The 19,921-nt window shown below is 51.1% G+C and overlaps 1 protein-coding gene across 2 annotated transcripts in view; it reads left to right on the top strand.

The window, feature by feature from the left end:
* ILVBL (ilvB acetolactate synthase like) overlaps positions 1 to 19,921 on the top strand; it is a 31,162-nt gene that overhangs the window by 1,047 nt on the left and 10,194 nt on the right. The window contains exons 2-6 of one of the 2 annotated variants that reach the window (XM_054012768.1): positions 7,958 to 8,054; positions 14,473 to 14,642; positions 16,592 to 16,793; positions 17,641 to 17,768; positions 18,215 to 18,353. In XM_054012768.1, coding sequence (XP_053868743.1) covers positions 14,511 to 14,642; positions 16,592 to 16,793; positions 17,641 to 17,768; positions 18,215 to 18,353 — 601 coding nt within the window. In that variant the 5' untranslated portion in view covers positions 7,958 to 8,054; positions 14,473 to 14,510. The remainder of the gene's footprint in view (positions 1 to 7,957; positions 8,055 to 14,472; positions 14,643 to 16,591; positions 16,794 to 17,640; positions 17,769 to 18,214; positions 18,354 to 19,921) is intronic. The other variant, XM_054012766.1, reaches the window with a different exon arrangement.

Genomic DNA, 19,921 nt, shown 5'->3' with positions numbered 1-19,921 from the left:
GCTGGGAGTGCAAACAGGTAGGCATGCAGGCTGGGGTGCTGGCATCACAGGTGGGTGTGTGCTGGGAATTAGGGGATGGTTGGTAGTGCTGGTATTGGAGGGGGGTGCGTGCTGTGAATGGCCAGTCCTGGTGAAAGTCGGTGGGTGGACAGTGATACTCGGGTGCTTGAACTGAGTGAGTGTAAGTATTCCTCTTCAATTATCAGTCTGACCCAGGCTCAGTGCTTACTGGGGCTGGGAGCATTTGTACAGGTTCCTCCTGAGTGCCTCCCGCTCTGGCAAGGCATTTAGTGTTGGACCTTAAACCTCAAGTTGCTGAGCATTAATGCATAGAATACTCCTGGGGGTATTCTGCGCCAAAACATTAAAAATCCCGCACACAATATTCTAAAATTCTGCAAATATTCTGTATTAATATATCACTATATAATCATGCCAGTTTCAATTATTTTTGTAACTTGTTTCAAAATACCTGTCCGCAAGTATGTCTGTAACAATACAGACACACACACAAATTCCCCCAGGAGTAGAGTGTTAAAGAAACCCCTATGACAACCCAGTTCCTGTTTCTCTGCCCTGCCCCACGCCACCCCTCAAGCCCAGCTGGTGGGCCAGACACCCACAACCCCTCCCCCCCAGAGCCCAGCCATGGCCCCCACAGCCTACGTTCCCTCTAAGCTGCATGGCCACGCAGCTGCCTATTAAGCCCTGCTCAGGGCTGTGATGGGGAGAGATGCCTCTCCCCCAGCATGGACCTGCCCCAGACTTGTCGCAGCCAGGGGAGAGGTGGCCCTCTCTGCCGGGCCTAGAGTGATCAGAAAGCAAGTGTGAAAAATCGGGACGGGGTTGTAAGAGCCTATATAAGAAAAAGACCCAAAAATCGGGACTGTCCCTATAAAATCCGGATATCTGGTCACCCTAGCCCCAGCGTGGACCTGCCCCGAACATGCTGCAACTGGGGGAGAGGAGCCCCTGTCTCGGCCCGACCTAGGACCCCCGGAGCTGCTGCAGCCGGGGGGAGGTGCCTCTCCCCTGCCTCAAGCTGCTGTGGTGAGGGGGGGCTGGAGGGAGTCCTCTCTCCCCAATGCAGCCCCAGGGTAGCCTGCAACCCCAAACCCCTCATTCCCAGCCCTGCCTCAGAGTCTAGACCCCCTGCACCTCAGCCCTGAGCCTCCTCCCATGCCCCGAACCCTTCATCCCCAGCCCCGCCCTAAAGCCTTCACCCACCACACTCCAACCCTCTCCCCCAGCCCTGAGCCCCCTCCCATGCTCCAAGCCCCTCGGCCCCACCCCATGAATTTTGTTCTGTGCACCAATATGGAGGTGACGTGTCACTCATCACCTCCATATTGGTGCACAGAACAAAATTCATTCTGCACATGGATGTCAAAAATTAGAGGGAACACTGCCCCCAGCCAGTATGCCTGACCCCCACCCCTTCAAAGTCCATTTGTGGGGGGGCCCCTGGCCCAGACACCCACACCTTTTCACCCCCAGAGGACAGCTGTGGCCCCCCCCAGCCTAAACACCCACCCCCCTCCAGAGCCTGGGATCCAGAAAGAGGAACAGCCTGATGCTCGGTACCAGGCTTGCATGGAGTTTCCTGCATGCCACCCTCTCCTTCCCTCAGGGCATGCTGGGGACTGCAGCTGCCAGGAACCCTCTAGCTCCCTCTCCCTCCCCCCAGCAGTGTCTTCTGTGTGAGCTGGGCTCTGCTGGGTCCAGTGACCCCTAGTGGCAGCTAGAAGCACTGCAGCCCATTTCTGTGGAGGAAAGGAAATTCTGCATGCAAGTTAATTTCTTCAAAATTCTGCATTGCACAGTGGTGCAGAATTCCCCCAGGAGTATGCATTCTGCTCTCCTGAGATGACAGAGCCTGCCCCACTCCTACCTCCACAGAAACATCCCAAAGTCCTGGCCTTCCACACTGAGCATGCCGCAATAGTAAGCGAGAGGGACAGAGAGTCTCACACACACACACGCATGACTGCCCAACCCTGTGATTTATGTTTCTACTAGCGGCTCCAGGTGCCCAAACCAACCTGCCTCCGCTGCTAGGGAGGGGCGTGACTGCTCTTACGGCTTCCCTTTGCTTCCTTGTCAGAAAATCATTTTTCTGCAGGGACGCAAAGAGATCTGCAGGGAACCTGAAATCTGTGCACGTGCCGTGACACAGAATTCCCCCAGGAGTAATATAACAGGTGTGGCCAAACTTTGGCTCTTGAGCTACATGTGGCTCTTTTACAGTTAAAGTGCGACTCGCAAGGCCCCCCCCACGCACACACTCCTCCAATTTTCCACCTACAAGACTGGGCAGGGGGAAGCTCAAGGCTTCTGCCCGGTGGTGGGACTAGAGGCTTCTGCCCTGCGGGAAGGGGGTCTAAGGGTTTTAGCCCAGCAGAGGGGAATCGGGGCAGAAGCCCCATCCCCCAGATTGGCTCCCCTTTGAATTTCCCCCACATTCCCCTTCAAGTTTTTCCCGCTCCCTCCCCCTTCTCCCCAGTCTGGCTCCACCAGAGTTCCCTTCCCATCTCTTCTGCTCTGTCCCATGGAGTTTCCCCCACATCCCCTGCCCCTTATCTCTGTTTGAAGGGGTATTGTCACTTCTGTGTGGCAGTGTTTCATCTGCTAGTTGCCAGTGACACCTGAGAGTCCAATAACTGAAAGAGATGAAAGCACATTAGTATTTGTCCCTATGTTTTCAGTTTGTCTACTGTGGGCAGTTGGTAGCACTCTACATGCAGTCATTGTCAATCAGTTTGTGTGGGTTTGTCACACCCACAGGGGAGGGAGAGACATTTTTAAAATAGGAAAATGAATGTAAATTCACTGTGCTTTTCAGTGGGGACACAGGGTTGGGGTAGGGATAGAACTTAGCATCACTTTTTAACACTCCCTTTAAAAATTGTCAGGATTTCGAGTTGACTGGGCTGTTGTCACCCCTTTAAGTGTGGACACAAGAAATCATACAAAAGAAATTATTTTGGGAAATTCTTTGGCCTGTGTTGTACAGGAGATCAGACTAAATAATCACAGTGGTCCTTTCTGACCTTGGAATCTCTGCAAAGCAGAGAAAGGTCTAACACCATTCAGTGACTGGAAGTTGAAGCTAGACAAATTTATACTGGAAATAAGTAGTAAGTGTCTAATGGAGCAAGTAATTAACCATTGGAACAATTTAGCAAGTGTTGTGGAAGATTCTCTATCGCTGTCCATTTTAAAAGTCAAGATAGAATGTTTTTTTCCCCCAAAAAGATCTGCTCTGGGAGTTATTTTGGGAAAGTTGTATGACCTGTGTTATACAGGAAATCAGACTAGATGATCACAATGGTCAGAAGTGATCTTGGAATCTAAATCTATGAAAAGAATATGACGGCAGCAAACTGGGATTCAACCTACCTCTCAGCCTTTGCTCAGACATGTAATTACAGCTTAGAGATGAATATTACATTTGGAGATTCTCCTGAGAAGTGCTGTTGGGCATGTAGTGATAAAAGTATTTTTAAAAAGGGCAGTTAATAATGTGACAGCATAATATGAAACCAGGTAATCCCCACAGGGCTAAATCCAACAGGTACCTAGGCATTGTAATACTTAATCCCTAGGCACCCCTGCCACCTTGTGGAATTGAGTCCTAAGTTAGGTGGCCAGGCTCTCCATACAATGCATGGGGAGAGTTGGGCACTTAAGGAAGGGCTTCACAGAAGCCCGCAAGCTGAGTGGGGAGCTGCCTAAGTTAGACCGGAGTGAAATGCAGAAGAAAGGATTTAGGCCCTCACCCAGCTCCTGTTAGTTTGGGTCTCTAGGGGCCTGACTGACAGGCTGGAGGGACATGCCTCCCTCCATTCAGGAGTCTCAGCCATAAATAAAATAAATTAATGGAGATATCCTATGTCCTAGAACTGGAAGGGACCTTGAAAGGTCATAGAGTTCAGCCCCCTGCCTTCACTAGCAGGACCAAGTACTGATTTTGCCCCAGATCCCTAAGTGGCCCCCTCAAGGATTGAACTCTTCTATCCCTCCCCCCTCTCCTGGGGATACATGGTGCGTACACAAGGTCATCTGCTTTAGTAGCCTCTGCCTTGGCAGTCAAATCCTAGGCCTTTCTCCTTAGGGTGGGTAGAAAGAGCTACCCCATCATAGCTAATAGCCTTGTGTTAGGGCACTCACCTGGAACATGGGAGACCTGTTTTTAGGATTCTGCTCTGCCTGATTTGGCAGAGGTAAGTGCCTTACCACCAGGCTAGTGAGTATTCTGGGGTTGGTCTCTCTCAATCTCGTATTAGAGCTGTTACGCTTGGTACAACTAATTAAATATTCATTGGAGTGAGGACTTGACCCTGAGCCTCCCACATCCCCAGTGACCACCTCGACCACTGAGCTGTAGAGTCGGTCTCTGTTTCAGGCCCACTGAATATTTAATTTCTACAAAGAGGAACAGCTTCAAACAGGAGAGATTGAGCCCTCTGGCCCCAAATACCATGGTGACTAGGGCACCTAACTGGGTTGTGGGAGACCTGGGTTTAAGTCTCTGCTCCAAATCATGTTTGTCCCTATCTGTCTTTTGTAACAGATATCAGGTCTTAGGCATGCTCTGTGAACACCTTCGGGATTTGGCCCTGCTGTCAAAGGGGTCGCCAGGGCTTTGGTTTCAGTGAGAACTCTGAGCAGCTTATTAGCTGTGGGGTGGCACCAGGGTGTAGGCTGCTTTGCGCCTGCCTACTGATGGAAATTTAGAGGCCTATAGGGTTAGGTGGCAGCTGAGTGTTGGTTTTGAGAATGTCATTGGTGCCTACATGGTGGACTTAAGCACCTAAAGAGGCAGTAACTTTGAGACTGTAACCCATTCTGTCTTCCATACTAGGTTATAGGGACAAGTGCTTATGATTTGATTATGTTCATTATGGGCAAAGAGAGGAGAGTCCAAATCAATAATATATATATACACACACACTTGTTGCTTCAGAAGAGCTGATTCCCAAAGCAGAGGAAGATGACAAGTAAAATTGACTGGGAGGAAAAATTTGGACAGAAAACTGAATGAAAATTTGAGCCATCTTGTAAACTCTTCTTAAACAAGCCCAAAAGACAATTCCATAACAGAGAGTAATTTTAGTTAAAAGATCACCCTGGTTAAGCGGGAAAGTGCAGGCAGTAATTTATGTACATTAACAAATGGGGAAAAGGTAATAGACAGCAAACAATATAAGGTAAAAATTATGAAGTGTAGAAAATTGATAAGGCAAGCTAAAGATATCAGGGAAAGTTCCATGACTTGGTAGGACTGAGGTCAACAAGAAGGTTTTCTAAGTATATCAGGAACAAAAGAAAGCCTAACGGTGGTATAGGCCCATTACTAGATGGAGACGATAAAATTATTAATAATGATGCAGAAAAGGCAGAAGTGTTCAATAAATATGTTCTGTACTTAGAGAAGCAGGATGATGTACTAATATCACAAAAGGATGATGAAGTATTTTGCTGTCCATTGTCCTTACTAACGTTAAATAGCATCTGCTAGGAATCATTTTTAAATCACTAGGTCTGGATAGCATACACCCAAAAGTCCTAAAAGATTTGGCCAAGGATGATGGCCCACTGATATTAATTTTTAATAAATCTTGAAATACTGGGGAAATTCCAGAAGGCTGGAAGAGCGCTAATGTGCCAACATTTACAGAGGGTTATAGGATAATCCAAGTAAATATAGTCTGGCTAGGTGAACATTAGCCCCAGGCAAAATAATGAACAAGCGGATACAGAATTCAGTCAATAAACTTTTAAAGGACAGGAACATTAATGCCCGTCAACATTTTATTTAAAAACAAAAACCCACAAACCTGATTGTTTTTTTTATGAGATTACAGGTTTGGTTCATAAAAGTAACCACATAGTTGTAACATACAAAAGTCTAAGTCAGTCATTTAACTTAATACCGTAAAACATTCAGAATAAAAAAAATCCACACGAATATCAATAGAGCACACATTAATTGGATTAGGGAACAGCCTGACAATTCTCAAAAAGTTGTCATTGGGGAAATCACTGAATGGGAGTCTTTTCAGGGGGTTCCACAAGGATTGGTTCTAGGCCCGACACTATTAAATATTTTTTGATCGATGATCTGAAAGTAAATAAAAATTACTATGAGAATATTTGCAGATGACCCAAAGGTTGGCAGAGTGGTAAATAACAGGGAGGATGGGATGCTCTTACAGAGCAATTTGGGTTGCTTGGAAAGCTGGGCACATTCAAACAAGTCACATTTTAATACAACCAAATGCAAGGTCATACGTGGAAGAATATAGAATGTAGGCCATGCTTACATTATCCTGGAAAGCAGGGATTCTGAAAAGAGTGTAGGGATCCCAGTGGGTAAGCATCTGAACGTGAGCTCCCAGTGCCAAGAGTTAATTCGGTCTTTGGATGTATAATCAGGGGAAAAGTGGGTCTGAGCAGGGAGGTGATTTTACTTCTGCATAGGCACTGGTGAGACGGATAGTGGAATACTGTGTCCAATTCTGTATTTGCATTAAAAAAAAAAAAGTTTAAACAATGGGAGAGGATACAGAAGAGAGCCACAAAAGTGAAGGAAATTCCTTTATGGTGTGAGAGTTTAAGAGCTTGATCTGTTTAACTGATCAAAAAGAGGCTCAAGAGGTTACTTAATGACCATATACTAAAGGTCACTTTAATCTAGCAGAGAAAGGCAGAACAAGATCTAGTGCAGTGGTGGGCAACCTGCGGCCTGTCAGGATAATCCGCTGGCAGCCCGTGAGACAGTTTGTTTACATTGATTGTCTGCAGGCACGGTTGCCCACAGCTCCCAGTGGACAGGAATGGTGAACCACGGCCACTGGGAGCTGCGGACGGTTGATGTAAACAAACTGTCTCATGGCCCATCAGCAGATTACCCTGATGGGCCGCAGGTTGCCCACCACTGATCTAGTGGCTGGAAGTTAAAGCCAGACAATTCAAATTAGAAATTGCAAGGGGGGGGGGGGGGAATTTCCACAGTGCAGGTGATTAAGCATTAGAACAAACTATCACGGGAAGTGGTGGATTTGGCCAAGTCTAGGCTCACACTTGGGTTACTGGGTGGAATTCTCTGTCCTGTGCTGTCAGGGAGGACAGACTAGCTGATCTAATGTTGCTTCTGGCCTTAAACGCTATGAATGTAAGTTAGAGATGAATGTAGAGTCCCACCTGAAGGCTAGGATTCCATTCCTCTTCTCCCCTCCCCCCCGAGGATACAGCACTTACTTTAGCTTTCTCAGTCCTCCTGATACTAGTTACCAGAATGAAGGGGGAACTGCAGTGCTAGGAAAAGGCATGAATGTAGCCAGAATAACTTTCAAGTTTAATGTCTCTCAAACTACCAAGGCATTCTAGTGGTCTACTGGGTTCATGTGACCACCCGTTACCTTCCATTCCTTAGGACCTTCTTTCTTTCGCACGCATCAGCCTTAGTCATAAAGGCCCCACAGGCCAAATTCTCTCTTCACTTTTGTAGCCCTCGGTGGTAACTGTGCAAACCCACTGAAGGCGAATAGGCTACACAGGTGTCAGTGAGGGCTGAATTTGGCCTGCCCAGCCTGTTACTAGAGATGGTACTTGAAAAGGAAAAAGCCCAGTTTGATTCTCCAACCTCTGGGGCCAGCAGGTCAGAAAACAGTTTTTACTTGTGAGGTGAGCAACCTTGCTCTGAAGTCAGTGGGAGATGATGGTCAAAGTGCCATGTTTACAGATTAGAGACGGACTTTGTATTTACACAATTAGGATTATAGCATTCAGGGATTGCAAAGGTTACTGAAGCACTAACTCAGCTCAGGGACAGAGTAGTTACTAGCAACGCTGCAGTGATGTTTCATGTGACCAAGCAAAGAGGAACCAGTTTCAGCCATCTGTGCAAAGAGGCTGTGGGAGAGGTGCTTAGTACACCAAATTTATCCTACAGGTCTCGACGTCGCAGATCAGCTGAGTGGACACTTACATGATCAGTACGAGTGGCCTCTTAAGGACTCAGTAGCAAGCAATATCTTCTCCTGTTGGAGGTATCCAGACATGTACCTATTTGCAACAAAACAACTCCAAATCTCAGTGCTTTTGCTCCAGCTCGGGAGCAGATGGCCAGTTTGTCTTGGATGCATTCCTTCTAGACTGGACAGCAGGTCTCCTCTGTGCATTTCCCACTCCCAGTTCCTCCAATTAAGAGAGTTCTCAGGAAAAATCAAACAAGACAAAGCCACAATTATTCTGATTGCCCTGGCCTGGGCAAGATAACAGTGGTTTTCAGATCAACTGCAGCAGTTTACTGGCCTTTTCCAGTAATTCAGACCTATTGACCCAGCAGAGAGGTTGGATTTGCCATCCAGATTGATATTCTCCTCTTGACAGCATAGGTCATTGGACTTTGACACATCTGGAACTCTCTTGTTCATAAGAATCATAGCAGATTAGGGTTGGAAGAGACCTGAGGAGGTCATCTAGTCTAATCCCCTGCTCAAAGTAGGACCAACCCCAACTAAATCATCCCAGCCAGGGCTTTGTCAAGCTGGGCCTTAAAAACCTCCAAGGATGGAGATTTCACCACCCTCCTAGTGAAATAGTTTTTCCTAATATCCAAGCTATACCTCCCCCACTGTAACTTGAGACCATTGCTTCTTGTTCTGTCATCTGCCATCACTGAGAACAGCCTAGCTCCATCCTCTTTGGAACCCTCTGACAGGTTCGATCACAGAAACCCTTTGGGACTGTCACCTGATGTGTGAGATTACCTCTGAGCTGGTTTTCTCTGCCAGTTTGGGCCTCCAGAACCCTGCCTTGTTGAGCCAGACACGCCAGTCTGGTCCAACACAGACCCAAGGTCTGAATCATGTGCCCCAAAGCTGCAGACTTAACTGAAAACAGCTTAAGAAGTGCTCCTGTCTCCAGCACCCAGCTCCCAATGGGATCCAAACCCCAAATGAATCAGTTTTACTCTGTATAAAGCTTATACAGGGTAAACTCAAATTGTCCACCCTCTAACACTGATAGAGAGATATGCACAGCTCTTTGCTCCCCCAGGTATTACTTACTCTGGGTTAATTAATAAGCAAAAGTGATTTTAAGTACAAAAATGATTTAAGTCGTTCCAAGTAATAACAGACAGAATAAAGTAAGTTACCAAGCAAAATTAAAAAAAAAAAAGCAAGTCTAAGCCTAATACATTAAGAAATGGATTACAGATAAAATCTCACCCTCAGAGATGTTCCAATAAGCTTCTTTCACAGACTAGACACCTTCCTAACTGGGCCCAATTCTTTCCCCTGGTACAGTTCTTGTTAGCTCCAGCTCAGATGATAACTAGGGGATGTCTCATGACTGGAACCTCCTTTGTTCTGTTCCACCCCTTTATATAGCTTTGGCACAAGGCGGGAATCATTTATCTCTCTGGGTTCCCACCCCTCCTTCAAAATGGAAAAGCACCAGGTTTAAGATGGATTCCAGTACCAGGTGACATGGTCACATGTCCTGTGAGACCCCCAAGCCTTCATCCTTCCTGGCCTGACTCACAGGAAGGCTTGCAAGTAAACAGAGCCATTTACAACCAATTGTCCTAGTTGATGGGAGCCATCAAGATTCCAAACCACCATTAATGGCCCACACTTTGCATAATTACAATAGGAGCTCAGAGTTATATTTCATATTTCTAGTTTCAGATACAAGAATGATACATTTATACAAATAGGATGACCACACTCCGTGGATTATATGTTTTGTAATGATCGCTTACAAGAGACCTTTTGCATGAAGCATATTCCAGTTACATTATATTCACACTCATTAGCATATTTTCATAAAGTCATATGGAGTGCGTCACCCCCCCCCCCTCCTTTTCAGGTAGTTGAAGCCTGCTATCAAATCCCCCCTCACTCTTCTCCAGACTAAATAAGCCCAGTTCCCTCAGCCTCTCCTCGTAAATCATGTGCCCCAGCCCCCTAATCATTTTGTTGCCCTCCACTGGACTCTCCAATTTGTCCACATCCTTTCTATAGTAGGGGGCCCAAAACTGGACGCAGTACTCCAGATGTGGCCTCACCAGTGCCGAATAGAGGGGAATAATCACTTCCCTCGATCTTCTGGCAATGCTTCCACTAATGCAACCCAATATGCCATTGGCCTTCTTGGCAGCAAGGACACACTGTTGACTCATATCCAGCTTCTCGTCCACTGTAATCCCCAGGTCCTTTTCTGCAGAACTGCTGCTTAGCCAGTGGGTCCCCAGCCTGTAGCAGTGCCTGGGATTCTTTGATCCTTGTTGAACCTCATCCGATTTCTCTTGGCCCAATCCTCCAATTTGTCTAGGTCACTCTGGACCCTATCCCTACCCTCCAGCACATCTACCTCTCCCCCCATCTTAGTGTCATCCACGAACTTGCTGAGGGTGCAATCCATCCCATCATCCAGATCATTAATGAAGATGTTGAACAAAACCAGCTCCAGGACTAACCTTTCTATCCACCTTATAGTCCATTCATCCAATCCATACTTCAAGAAGGGCAGAAGGTTCCACTAAACTCCAGGAAACATTCAGCTCGACAGTGTTGGGATCATAAGTGGAAAAGGGTCTCCTTGTGGGCAACTAGCAATAACAAATCCAGATTCAGCTTCTCTTCAATCCGCATTGGAGTGCCTGCACCATTTGAAATCTCCATACAGTTAGTAGCATCTCGCAGTCCTTGCTGCTCATCATGCATTGGTTGGACAAAGGATTGTGTTCAGCCACAATTTAGTTAAGAGGTTTCTGAAGAGGTTAATGAATATCTACTCTCTGATTAGAGAGCCCACACTGATGTGGGACCTCATTCTAGTACTGACTCAGCTCCCCCTGTAGACACACAGCCCCTGGTGCTCTTCTGAGCATCTTTCAGTTAAGAAACTATGAAGACTGAGTGAGCTGTAGGCTCTCATAGTTGCCTTATATGGTCATTCACAAAAATTAAGTGTCTGTCCTCCAGCCACATCCAGCATTGCTCCCCAAGCTAGACACAAAATTCCATCTTAACCCGTCCATAAACTTGCCAATATTTTCCCCTAGACCTTGCTCTCCCTCAGCTAAGCTGCTCACCTTGGATGCTAAGAAGTCATTTAGCTTTCTATTAGAATAGGTCTGAGGAGTATAGGGATTCACCTAGACTCTGTCTCTTATGGGGTGTCACACGGGGGTCACTCACCACACTGATGCCTTCTGCTGGGGGTTTTGGGAATTAGCTCAGTCCCAGTGGGTGCACCCTCAGGGGTGGGGGAGGGGTGGCTCTCCCATCTTCACCTCCAGACCCGTTATGGCTCCTTTCTCTCAGCATCTGCTTCGTGGCATAGCCCTCCAGCCATGTCACCATCCAGTTCCCCCACTTTCAGGGGAGTCCTCCAACAAGAGTTCAGCCGCTCCTCTCAACGGCTTGGCAGTCCACAGCCGGGCCGCTCCTTCAGTGGCTGGTGGGGGAGGGAGGGAGACAGGCCTGCCCACTACTCCAGGCCCTGGGACCCTGCAAACAGCAGCTTCCTGCTGGCTTTTCCTTCCAGCTCACTGTCTCTATTCCCTGGGCCACTTCCCCACAGCCTCAGTTCCTTCTGCTCCCGCCTCTGGTTCTGGCTCCAGCTCCTTTGCCCTCTTCCCAGGGCCTCAAGCCTGTAAGTCCTGGCAAACCACCAGGAGCCCTCTCGGAAGCCAATCTTCTCCCTGGGGCTCCCTGCAGCAGACTCACTCAGGATGGTCTGCAACTTCTTTTTATATGGGCTGGCTGGGCCCTGATTGGCTGGTCCAGCCTCTGCCCTAATTGGCTGTTTCCCCTGCAGCCCCTCCTTTGCCTGCTTGCCCCTCAGCCTCCCTAGGCGGGTTTTAACCCTCTCAGGGCCAGTGGGGGGCAGGTGCCCTGTGACGTTGCAGTCTATATAATTTTATAAAAATATGCTAATGAGTGAATATAATGTAAGTGAAATATACTTCATGCAAAAGGTCTCTTGTAAGGTATCATTATAAAGCTTATAATCTACTGAGTGTGGTCATCCTATTTGTATAAATGTACCACTCTTGTATCTGAAACTAGAAATATGAAATTATGCAAAGTGGGGGCCATTAATGGTGGTTTGGAATCTTGATGACTCCCATTAACCAGGACAATTGTCTGCAGAGGGCTGTGTTTTACCTGTAAGTCTTCCTGTATACATGTGTGCTGGCAAGTGGGCAATGAAGTCTTTCAGTGATATGTGATCATGTCACCTGAACTGGAATCCATCTTTAACCTGGTGTCTTTCCATTGAGAAGGAGGGGGTGGGAACCCAGAGAGCGGCAAAGGATTCCCGCCTTTTGCAAAAGATATATAAAGGGCTGGAACAGAACAAAGGGAAGGGAGCCATCATGAAGAATCCCCTATCTACCACTTGAGCGGGAACAAGAGCTGTACCAGGGGAAAGAATTGTGCCCAGGCCTGGAAGGTGTCCAGTCTGAGGAAAAAACTTACTGAAGGATCTCTGAGGGTGAGATTATCTGTATTCAGTTTGATTAGACATAGATTTGCATGTTTTATTTTATTTTGCTTGGTGACTTTGTTCAGTCTGTTACTACTTGGAACCACTTAAATCCTACTTTCTGTATTTAATAAAATCACTTTTTACTTATCAATTAACTCAGAGTATGTATTAATACCTGGGGGAGCAAACAACTGTGCATCTCTCTCTATCAGTGTTATAGAGGGCGAACAATTTATGAGTTTACCCTGTATAAGCTTTATAAAGGGTAAAACGGATTTATTTGGGTTTAGACCCCATTGCGAGTTGGGCATCTGGGTGTTAAAGACAAAAACACTTCTGTTAGCTGCTTTCAAGTAAACCTGCAGCTTTTGGCGCAAGTAATTCAGACCCTGGATCTTTGTTGGAGCAGATGGGAGTGTCTGGCTCAGCAGGACAGGGTGCTGGGGTCCCGAGCTGGCAGGGAAGGCAGGAGAAGAGGTAGTCTTGGCACATCGGGTGGCCGCTCCCAAGAGGGTTTCTGTGATCCAACCCGTCAGAGCCCCGTCATATCAGGAAAAGAGAAACAATCAGGCATTCACATCCCAATGGCTTTCCAAATAGATTAGACTCTGTAATGAGGAGCGTTGTAAACACACCTGTGTTCCGCTTCCACAAGGGCACACTTGACTATGGCGAAGGCTGCTTCCATGGCCTGCCTTATGCATATTTCTGTATTGGAGAGCTTCAGAACTGCCACCTAGTGCTCAGCTTACGCTTTCGCTAGATTTTACAGCTACGTTGGCTGCTGAGTTTGGTGAGGCAGCACTGCGGTTCTTATCTAGCTAGGTCTCCGCATCCCACTCCACTGCAGGAGGAGCGCTGCTTGTCAGTCTCCCAGAAGTGGGTATGTGTAGAGGCCACTGGCAGAACAAATGAAGGTTGCTCCCCATGGTTCTTCAAGATAGACCCTGCACATCCGTGCTCCCTGGCCGCCTTCCCTCTTGCTCAGAGTCCTACTTACAGTCAGACTTGAGGAAGTGGTGCAGGAACTGAGCCAACCAGCACGCCAAACCCCTCCTTTTATAGTCTCACCTCTTAAGGGTCAGGGCCGGTGATGTGAGGGGTAGAGGTACAAGAGAACTCCAGTGAGCACCACTCTGAGAAGAGTCCAGCTTGTAGAGCTGGCACATTCCAGAAGGGGTGAATGTGCAGAGTCCATCTCCAAGAACTCCTTACAGGTCAGGAACCTGCATTTCCGAATGCTGCCTGCACTTCAACTGTAGTGTGGGAGGAGGGGATCTAGGCCAAAGGACAGGTCTGGGATCCAGGACTTCTGGGTACTGTTCTCTGCCACTGTTTCCGTGGGTGCCCTTGGACAAGGCATTTCATCCTGCTGTGCCTTAATTCCCCATCTTTAATATGGGGATGATGTGCCTTGCCTCCTCCCATAGGCTTGGGAACGTGCATTCATGTCTGGCTGGGAGGCACACTACAGCTGGGAGCACCATGGAACAGCCTAGTAAAGGGGACACCCTGTATCCACAGGTCTCTAGCCTGCAGAGCCTAAGGGCTTTGCTGGCAAATCTGGCACTTTCCTGGCACTCTGGTACAGCAGACGTAAGAGCCAGTTTCAGCACCATGTCCCACTTTACATCAGTGTTAGACACCCACCGTGGTGAAAGATGATGTCTCCATCATGGCACCGTCTTGGTTATGCACGGCTGTAAAAAACTGGCACAAGGGGCAGCAGAAGGGTTTAGTTGGTACCAGAAGAGGAACTCGCCAGCCACTGATGCTGGTGGGGAAGGGCCTGGCCACTCTGGCAGCAGGGGGAGGATCTGACCACTCTGGTGTGGGAGGGAAGAGGGGCCAGCTGCTTTGGTGATGGGGGAAGAGGAACTGGCCGTTCTGGCCAGGGGCAGGGAGTGGAAGAGAGGCTGGGAGTGACTGGTTATGTTTTGTGCTTGCCTTTTGCAACAGGAGTGTGTGTTGGGGACTCTGCCACTGAAGTTGCCTCCATGGATCCTGCTTCTGTCTCACCCAGCAGCAGCTGCTCCAGTGCCTGGCTTCTTGTGCTGCTGGGGACACTGGGGACAGCTCTGCTTGGGGCAGCTCACAGACTGGGGCTGATCTACCAGCTCTGGCATAAGGTAAAGCTAAGACAGCTCCCCCTTTCACATAGACTCCTGTCATACAAGGCTTAGAAAGGATGGCAAGGAATGCAGGTGCATGAGGGAAGCTTGGGTAGCATCTGCACTGAAATCCCGGGACAGATTCACTGCACTGGTGGCTACCCAGGACTATGTGCTGGTGAGGCTGCTAAGTGCAGAAGTGCACATGGTGGGGCTGCCCCGCAGGAATGCCCAGGGCCCTGTGCTGCTCTCCTGATTCCATAGCTAAGGTGGTGGGAGTTCCTGTGGGTTTGGTGGAAAAGTCTCCCTGTCCCGGGGGTGTTTGTGCTCGGGAGGTCCCATATTCGCATGCTGGTTCTCAGGGGACCCGGCACCTGCACTGGTTACCTCCCAGGGGAGAGGGATATCAAAGGGTTTCTCTGCGTTCAAGTCCCTCGAGGAGGGCCCTACCAAATTCACGGTCCATTTTGGTTAATTTCACGGCCAGGGGTTTTTAAAATTAGTCAATTTCATATTTTCAGAAGTTTACATCTAATTTCACTGTGTTGTAACCATCAGGGTCCTGACCCAAAAGACGGATCACCAGGCTGTTGTGTGTGGGGTGGGGGGTCATGGCATCGCCACCCTTACTTCTGCCCTGCTGCCGGCAGAGGCACTGCCTTCAGAGCTCGGCAGCCAGAGCGGAACGCAGCTGGCTGGGCATCGAACTCTAAAGCCAACGCTGCTGCCAGCAGCAGCAGTGCAGAAGTGAGGGTCAAAAGGTATGGCGGGTGGATTACCATAGGTTTGGTTTTCCAGTAGTCTCCCACCCCAGCGCAAGGATGTGACAGCTGGAGCCGTGGAACTTCCTGCAACCAGGGGAGATCCCAGCGGTGGGTCTGAGCGGCCCGGGGAGCAACCCCTGCAGGGGAAGAGGAAGTCTCAATCCCAAGGAGTCCCCAGCTGGGTGCCAGATTTCATGGGGGAGATCATATTTCACCCTCTGTGATGCGTTTTTCATGGCAGAGAATTTGCTAAGGCCCTACCTGTGAGAAGAGCCCTAGGAAGCATCACACGCTGCCCACACAATAGGGACCTAGGATGCTCTTACCTCACTGGTCCCTGCAAACACAGCTGGGGCATGTCCATGCAGCAGCATCCCCATGCCTTGTGGCAGTGCATTCTGGGGAAGTCCAGGCTACTGTTCAATCCTCTCTTAATCAGGACATGTCTACACGTGCTCCGGGCACTCTGAGCTGCCCCAGGAGCTCTCTGGGGTACCCTACTGCCCATAGAGCTGGCTGGAAGGAGGAGCCAGCCAGACTGCTTACACGGGCATGTCCGGGGATCCCATCTGCCCTGCAGAGTCACATGGTGCCGGATTGGATACAGGCCACGTGCCAACCTAGACTCCTTGCATGACAACTCACCACGAGCTGCCAGGGTTCCTAATCAGGTGGGGGATGGGCACACAGCATGTTCAGAGCCAACCAGGTCACTAGCTGGTTATCCCTGGGTCCCAGTGTGTGCTGGAGCTGCACGCCTCTGGCCATTAGCACCATCCCTGCCCTGCACAATGTCTCCTCACAGCGTCCATGGGGAGCCATCCAGACACCGCCCCGCCAGGCTGGCACTCTGTTGGTCTGCTTCTGACCCCACCTCCTGCTGTGCCAGACCGGTGCTCTGCTGGTCTGCGTCCTGCCCTGGTGGGCCGATATTCTGCCAATCGGCGTCCTGATCCAGGCCCAGTGCCCTGCTCTGCGTGCCAGGTGCTCTCCGTCATGCCCTGCCAGTCTGCATCCTGACCCGGCCTCCACCTCCTGCTCTGCCGGGCCAGCGCTCGGCCTGTCTGCGTCCTGACCCGGCCCCCTTGCCCTGCCCTGCCAGGCTGGTGCTCTGCTAGGCTGACCTCTGCTGGTCTGTATCCTGCCTCGCCCGCGCGTTCTGTGCCGATGGGCCAGGGCTCTGATGGTCCCTATCCTTCTCAGGCAGAGCCGAAGAGTACCCGGCACGGTGGGGAGCTTGTTGCAGAGGTCCTGAAGGCCCATGGGGTGCGTTACTTGTTCACGCTGGTAGGAGGCCACATCTCGCCCATCCTGGTGGCCAGCGAGAAGCTGGGCATCCGCGTGGTGGACACAAGACACGAGGCCACAGCTGTGTTTGCTGCCGATGCAGTCGCCAGGCTCTCAGGTACACACCACACACGGAGACCAGCCCAGGGTCTGGGTGGGGGGCTCCCCCAGCACAAGGACATTGCCTGGGGTGCCCCCTGCAGGCAGGTCCTCAGCAGAGCCATGTCTCCCAGAGGCATGGGCTCTGCCCTGCCCACACCCAGTTTATCTGTGCCCAGCTCACCTGTCAGCCTCTGCTGGCAGGAACATGCTGTGACAGGCCAGCCCCCATGTGGGAGTGCGGTCTGGTGGGGGGAGTGGCACCTCCCCCCTCTGGTCCCGCCCACTAACTTCTGGCCGGAGGGTTGCGCGTGGTGTGGCTCCGCCCACCAGGGTTCAATGAGAGGCTCCTCCCTCTCTGGGTCTGTGGGCAGTCAATCCGCCTCACTACGGGGAGGCACAGGGGGAAAAGGGAGCTGGGGACGTAGACTGACTGACTCCATGTTCTGTCCTCAGCTGGGTGCAGTGGGACTCACTGTGGGACCTTCCTCCTAAGACTGTGTCTGCCATACTACAGTAGGCAGGGGCATGGCTATGGGCAGCGGGGCAGTGACCAGCTCACCCCTGCAATGGGCAGGGCATGGCTATGGGCAGCGGGGCAGTGACCAGCTCATCCCTGCAATGGGCAGGGCATGGCTATGGGCAGCGGGGCAGTGACCAGCTCACCCCTGCAATGGGCAGATCATTGCCTGAGTTCTTGTTCTGGCTTGGGGAACAATGCACAGGCTTGCTGGTGCATGCAATGTGGCTTCCAGCCGTCTGCCCTAAACTGTCCCCTGTCCCCCCGCTGCCTGGCCTGCCCACCTGTGGTAAGGATGCAGTTGTTCACATCTGCCCTTCTGTGGGCTGGCTGCTCTGCATTGTAGGGACAGTCGGAGTTGCCGCGGTAACAGCAGGACCTGGGGTAACCAACACCGTGACGGCTGTAAAGAATGCCCAGATGGCCGAATCCCCAGTGCTGCTGATTGGCGGGGCAGCTGCCACGCTGCAGAAGGTGAGTCTGTGGTGCTGCCGATAGCAGAGGTTGCTGCCATGTCGTGGCAGGCGGGTGCCCAGTGCTGCCACACCACAGGAAAACCATTCCTGCCCCAGTCTCAAGCAGCTGGAGCTGTCCAAGCAGAAGGGCTAAATTGGCACCGGTGTGCGGAGCTGGAGTAGTCTGACAGACCACGCTGCTGGGGAAGAGGGACAGCCAGCCCCACTTGCATTCCTCACCTCTACCCAGGGTCAATACCACGTCCCTGTTGGTTGTGAGGTCTCATCCCTCCCAGCCCAATGATCTCTGCTGCCCCATTGCGAGACAGACACTCAGAGGGGCACGGCCCTATCACCCACTGTGCCTGGTCACTGGGGAGGAAGCAGCCTGGCTGGGGGCATCCTCAGGCAGTGGGTTTTACAGGGCCATCGGAGCATGGGCTGCAGGTCTGTCTATCTGCGCAGGGCCGGGGTGCTCTCCAGGACATTGACCAGCTGTGCCTCTTCAAGCCACTCTGCAAGTTCTGTGCGTCAGTGAGGACTGTGCGGGACATCGTCCCCACACTGCGAAGGGCCATGGCGGCAGCACAGTCCGGCACCCCAGGTAAAAGCCTTTCTCCTGGGGCTTATCCTCCTATGCAGCAAAGGATTAATGGGCTGGGAGGTTTTCCTACCCAGGTCTCACTAGACCCGTCCCACAACTCTCACTCCTGCTGTCAGATCAAACTCTTGAATGTAGGTCATAGAATATCAGGGTTGAAAGAGACCTCAGGAGGTCATCTAGTCCAGCCCTGTGCTCAAAGCAGGACCAACACAAACTAAATCAGTCTCAAACTCAAATGACTACGAGGACCACATGAGGACTAGCACATTGGCCCAAGGGCCACATCACTGACACCCCACCCCGCCGCCGTGGCCTCACCCCTACTCCACCCCTTCCATGAGGCTCCGCCCCTGCCCCGCCTCTTCCCACCCCTTTCCTGCCTCCATTCCAACCCATTCCCCGAAATCCCCACCCCAACTCCGCCCCCTCCCTGCCCCCAGGGGGTGCAAGAGGGGTGTGGCGGGGGCTCAGGGCAGGGAGTTGGGGTGCGGGGTGTGGCAGGGGTTATGGGCAGGGGGTTAGGGTGCGGCAGGGGGCTCAGGGCAGGGGGTTCGGCTGCAGGAGGGGTTCAGGGGGTGGGCTTTGGCCCGGTGCACACCGGGGAGAGGGCAGGCTCCCTGCCTGCCTGTCCTGTCCCACACCGCTCCAGGAAGCGGCCGGAACCTGGGGGGGGGGCCACAGGGGTCTGTGTGTTGTCCTTGCTTCCAGGTGCCGCCCCCCGCAGCTTCCATTGTCCGGGAACTGGGAACCGTGGCCAATGGGAGCTTCGGGAGAGGTACCTGGAGGGACCCTGTGCCCTCCCTCCCTCCCCCAGGTTCCGGACGCTTCCCAGTGCGCGCCGGGCCAGAGCCGCTCTAGGTAAACTCGGCGGGGGCGTGAGGAGCTGGCGGGGCACATGTTTGAGACCCCTGAACTAAATCATCCCAGCCAAGGCTTTGTCAAGCCGGGCCTTAAAAACCTCTAAGGAAGGAGACTCCACCACCTCCCTAGGTAACCCATTCCAGTGCTTCACCACCCTCCTAATGAAATAGTGGTTCCTAATATCCAACCTAGACCTCTCTCATTGCAACTTGAGACAACTGCTTCTCGTTCTGTCATCTGCCACCACTGAGAACAGTCTAGATCCATCCTCTTTGGAACCCCCTTTCAGGTAGTTGAAGGCTGCTATCAAATCCCCCCTCACTCTTTTCCTAGCCCTGTTTTCTCAGGTCCCAGCCCCGTTTTCCGATAGCACTGCTGGCTCCCAGGAACATCTGCCCTAGCCCCCTGCCAGGGTCCCCATCCCAGTTCACAGAGTCCTGAACTCGATACCTCCCCATGAAACTCAATCCATGTTCCACTGCGGGTGTGAGCCCCAGGAGAGGTGGGGCAGTGTGACTGCTGCTGGGGAGCACCTGGGCTGCAGTGGGGTTTATCACAGGTCAGGGCAACTGAACCTATATTTCCCCCTCTGTGGTCCAGCAAGGGCGCCCACTCTGGGCTTCCCAGCCATCACCTCTCTGGGGCGGAGACCCACTTCTCTCTGCCTCCTGACTGGGGCTTTCCAGGCTGCACAGCTCCCTGTCCAC

Source organism: Malaclemys terrapin, chromosome 23, assembly GCF_027887155.1.
Source record: "Malaclemys terrapin pileata isolate rMalTer1 chromosome 23, rMalTer1.hap1, whole genome shotgun sequence".
NCBI classification, from domain to species: Eukaryota; Metazoa; Chordata; order Testudines; family Emydidae; genus Malaclemys; species Malaclemys terrapin.
This window is presented reverse-complemented; position numbering and strand designations above follow the sequence as displayed.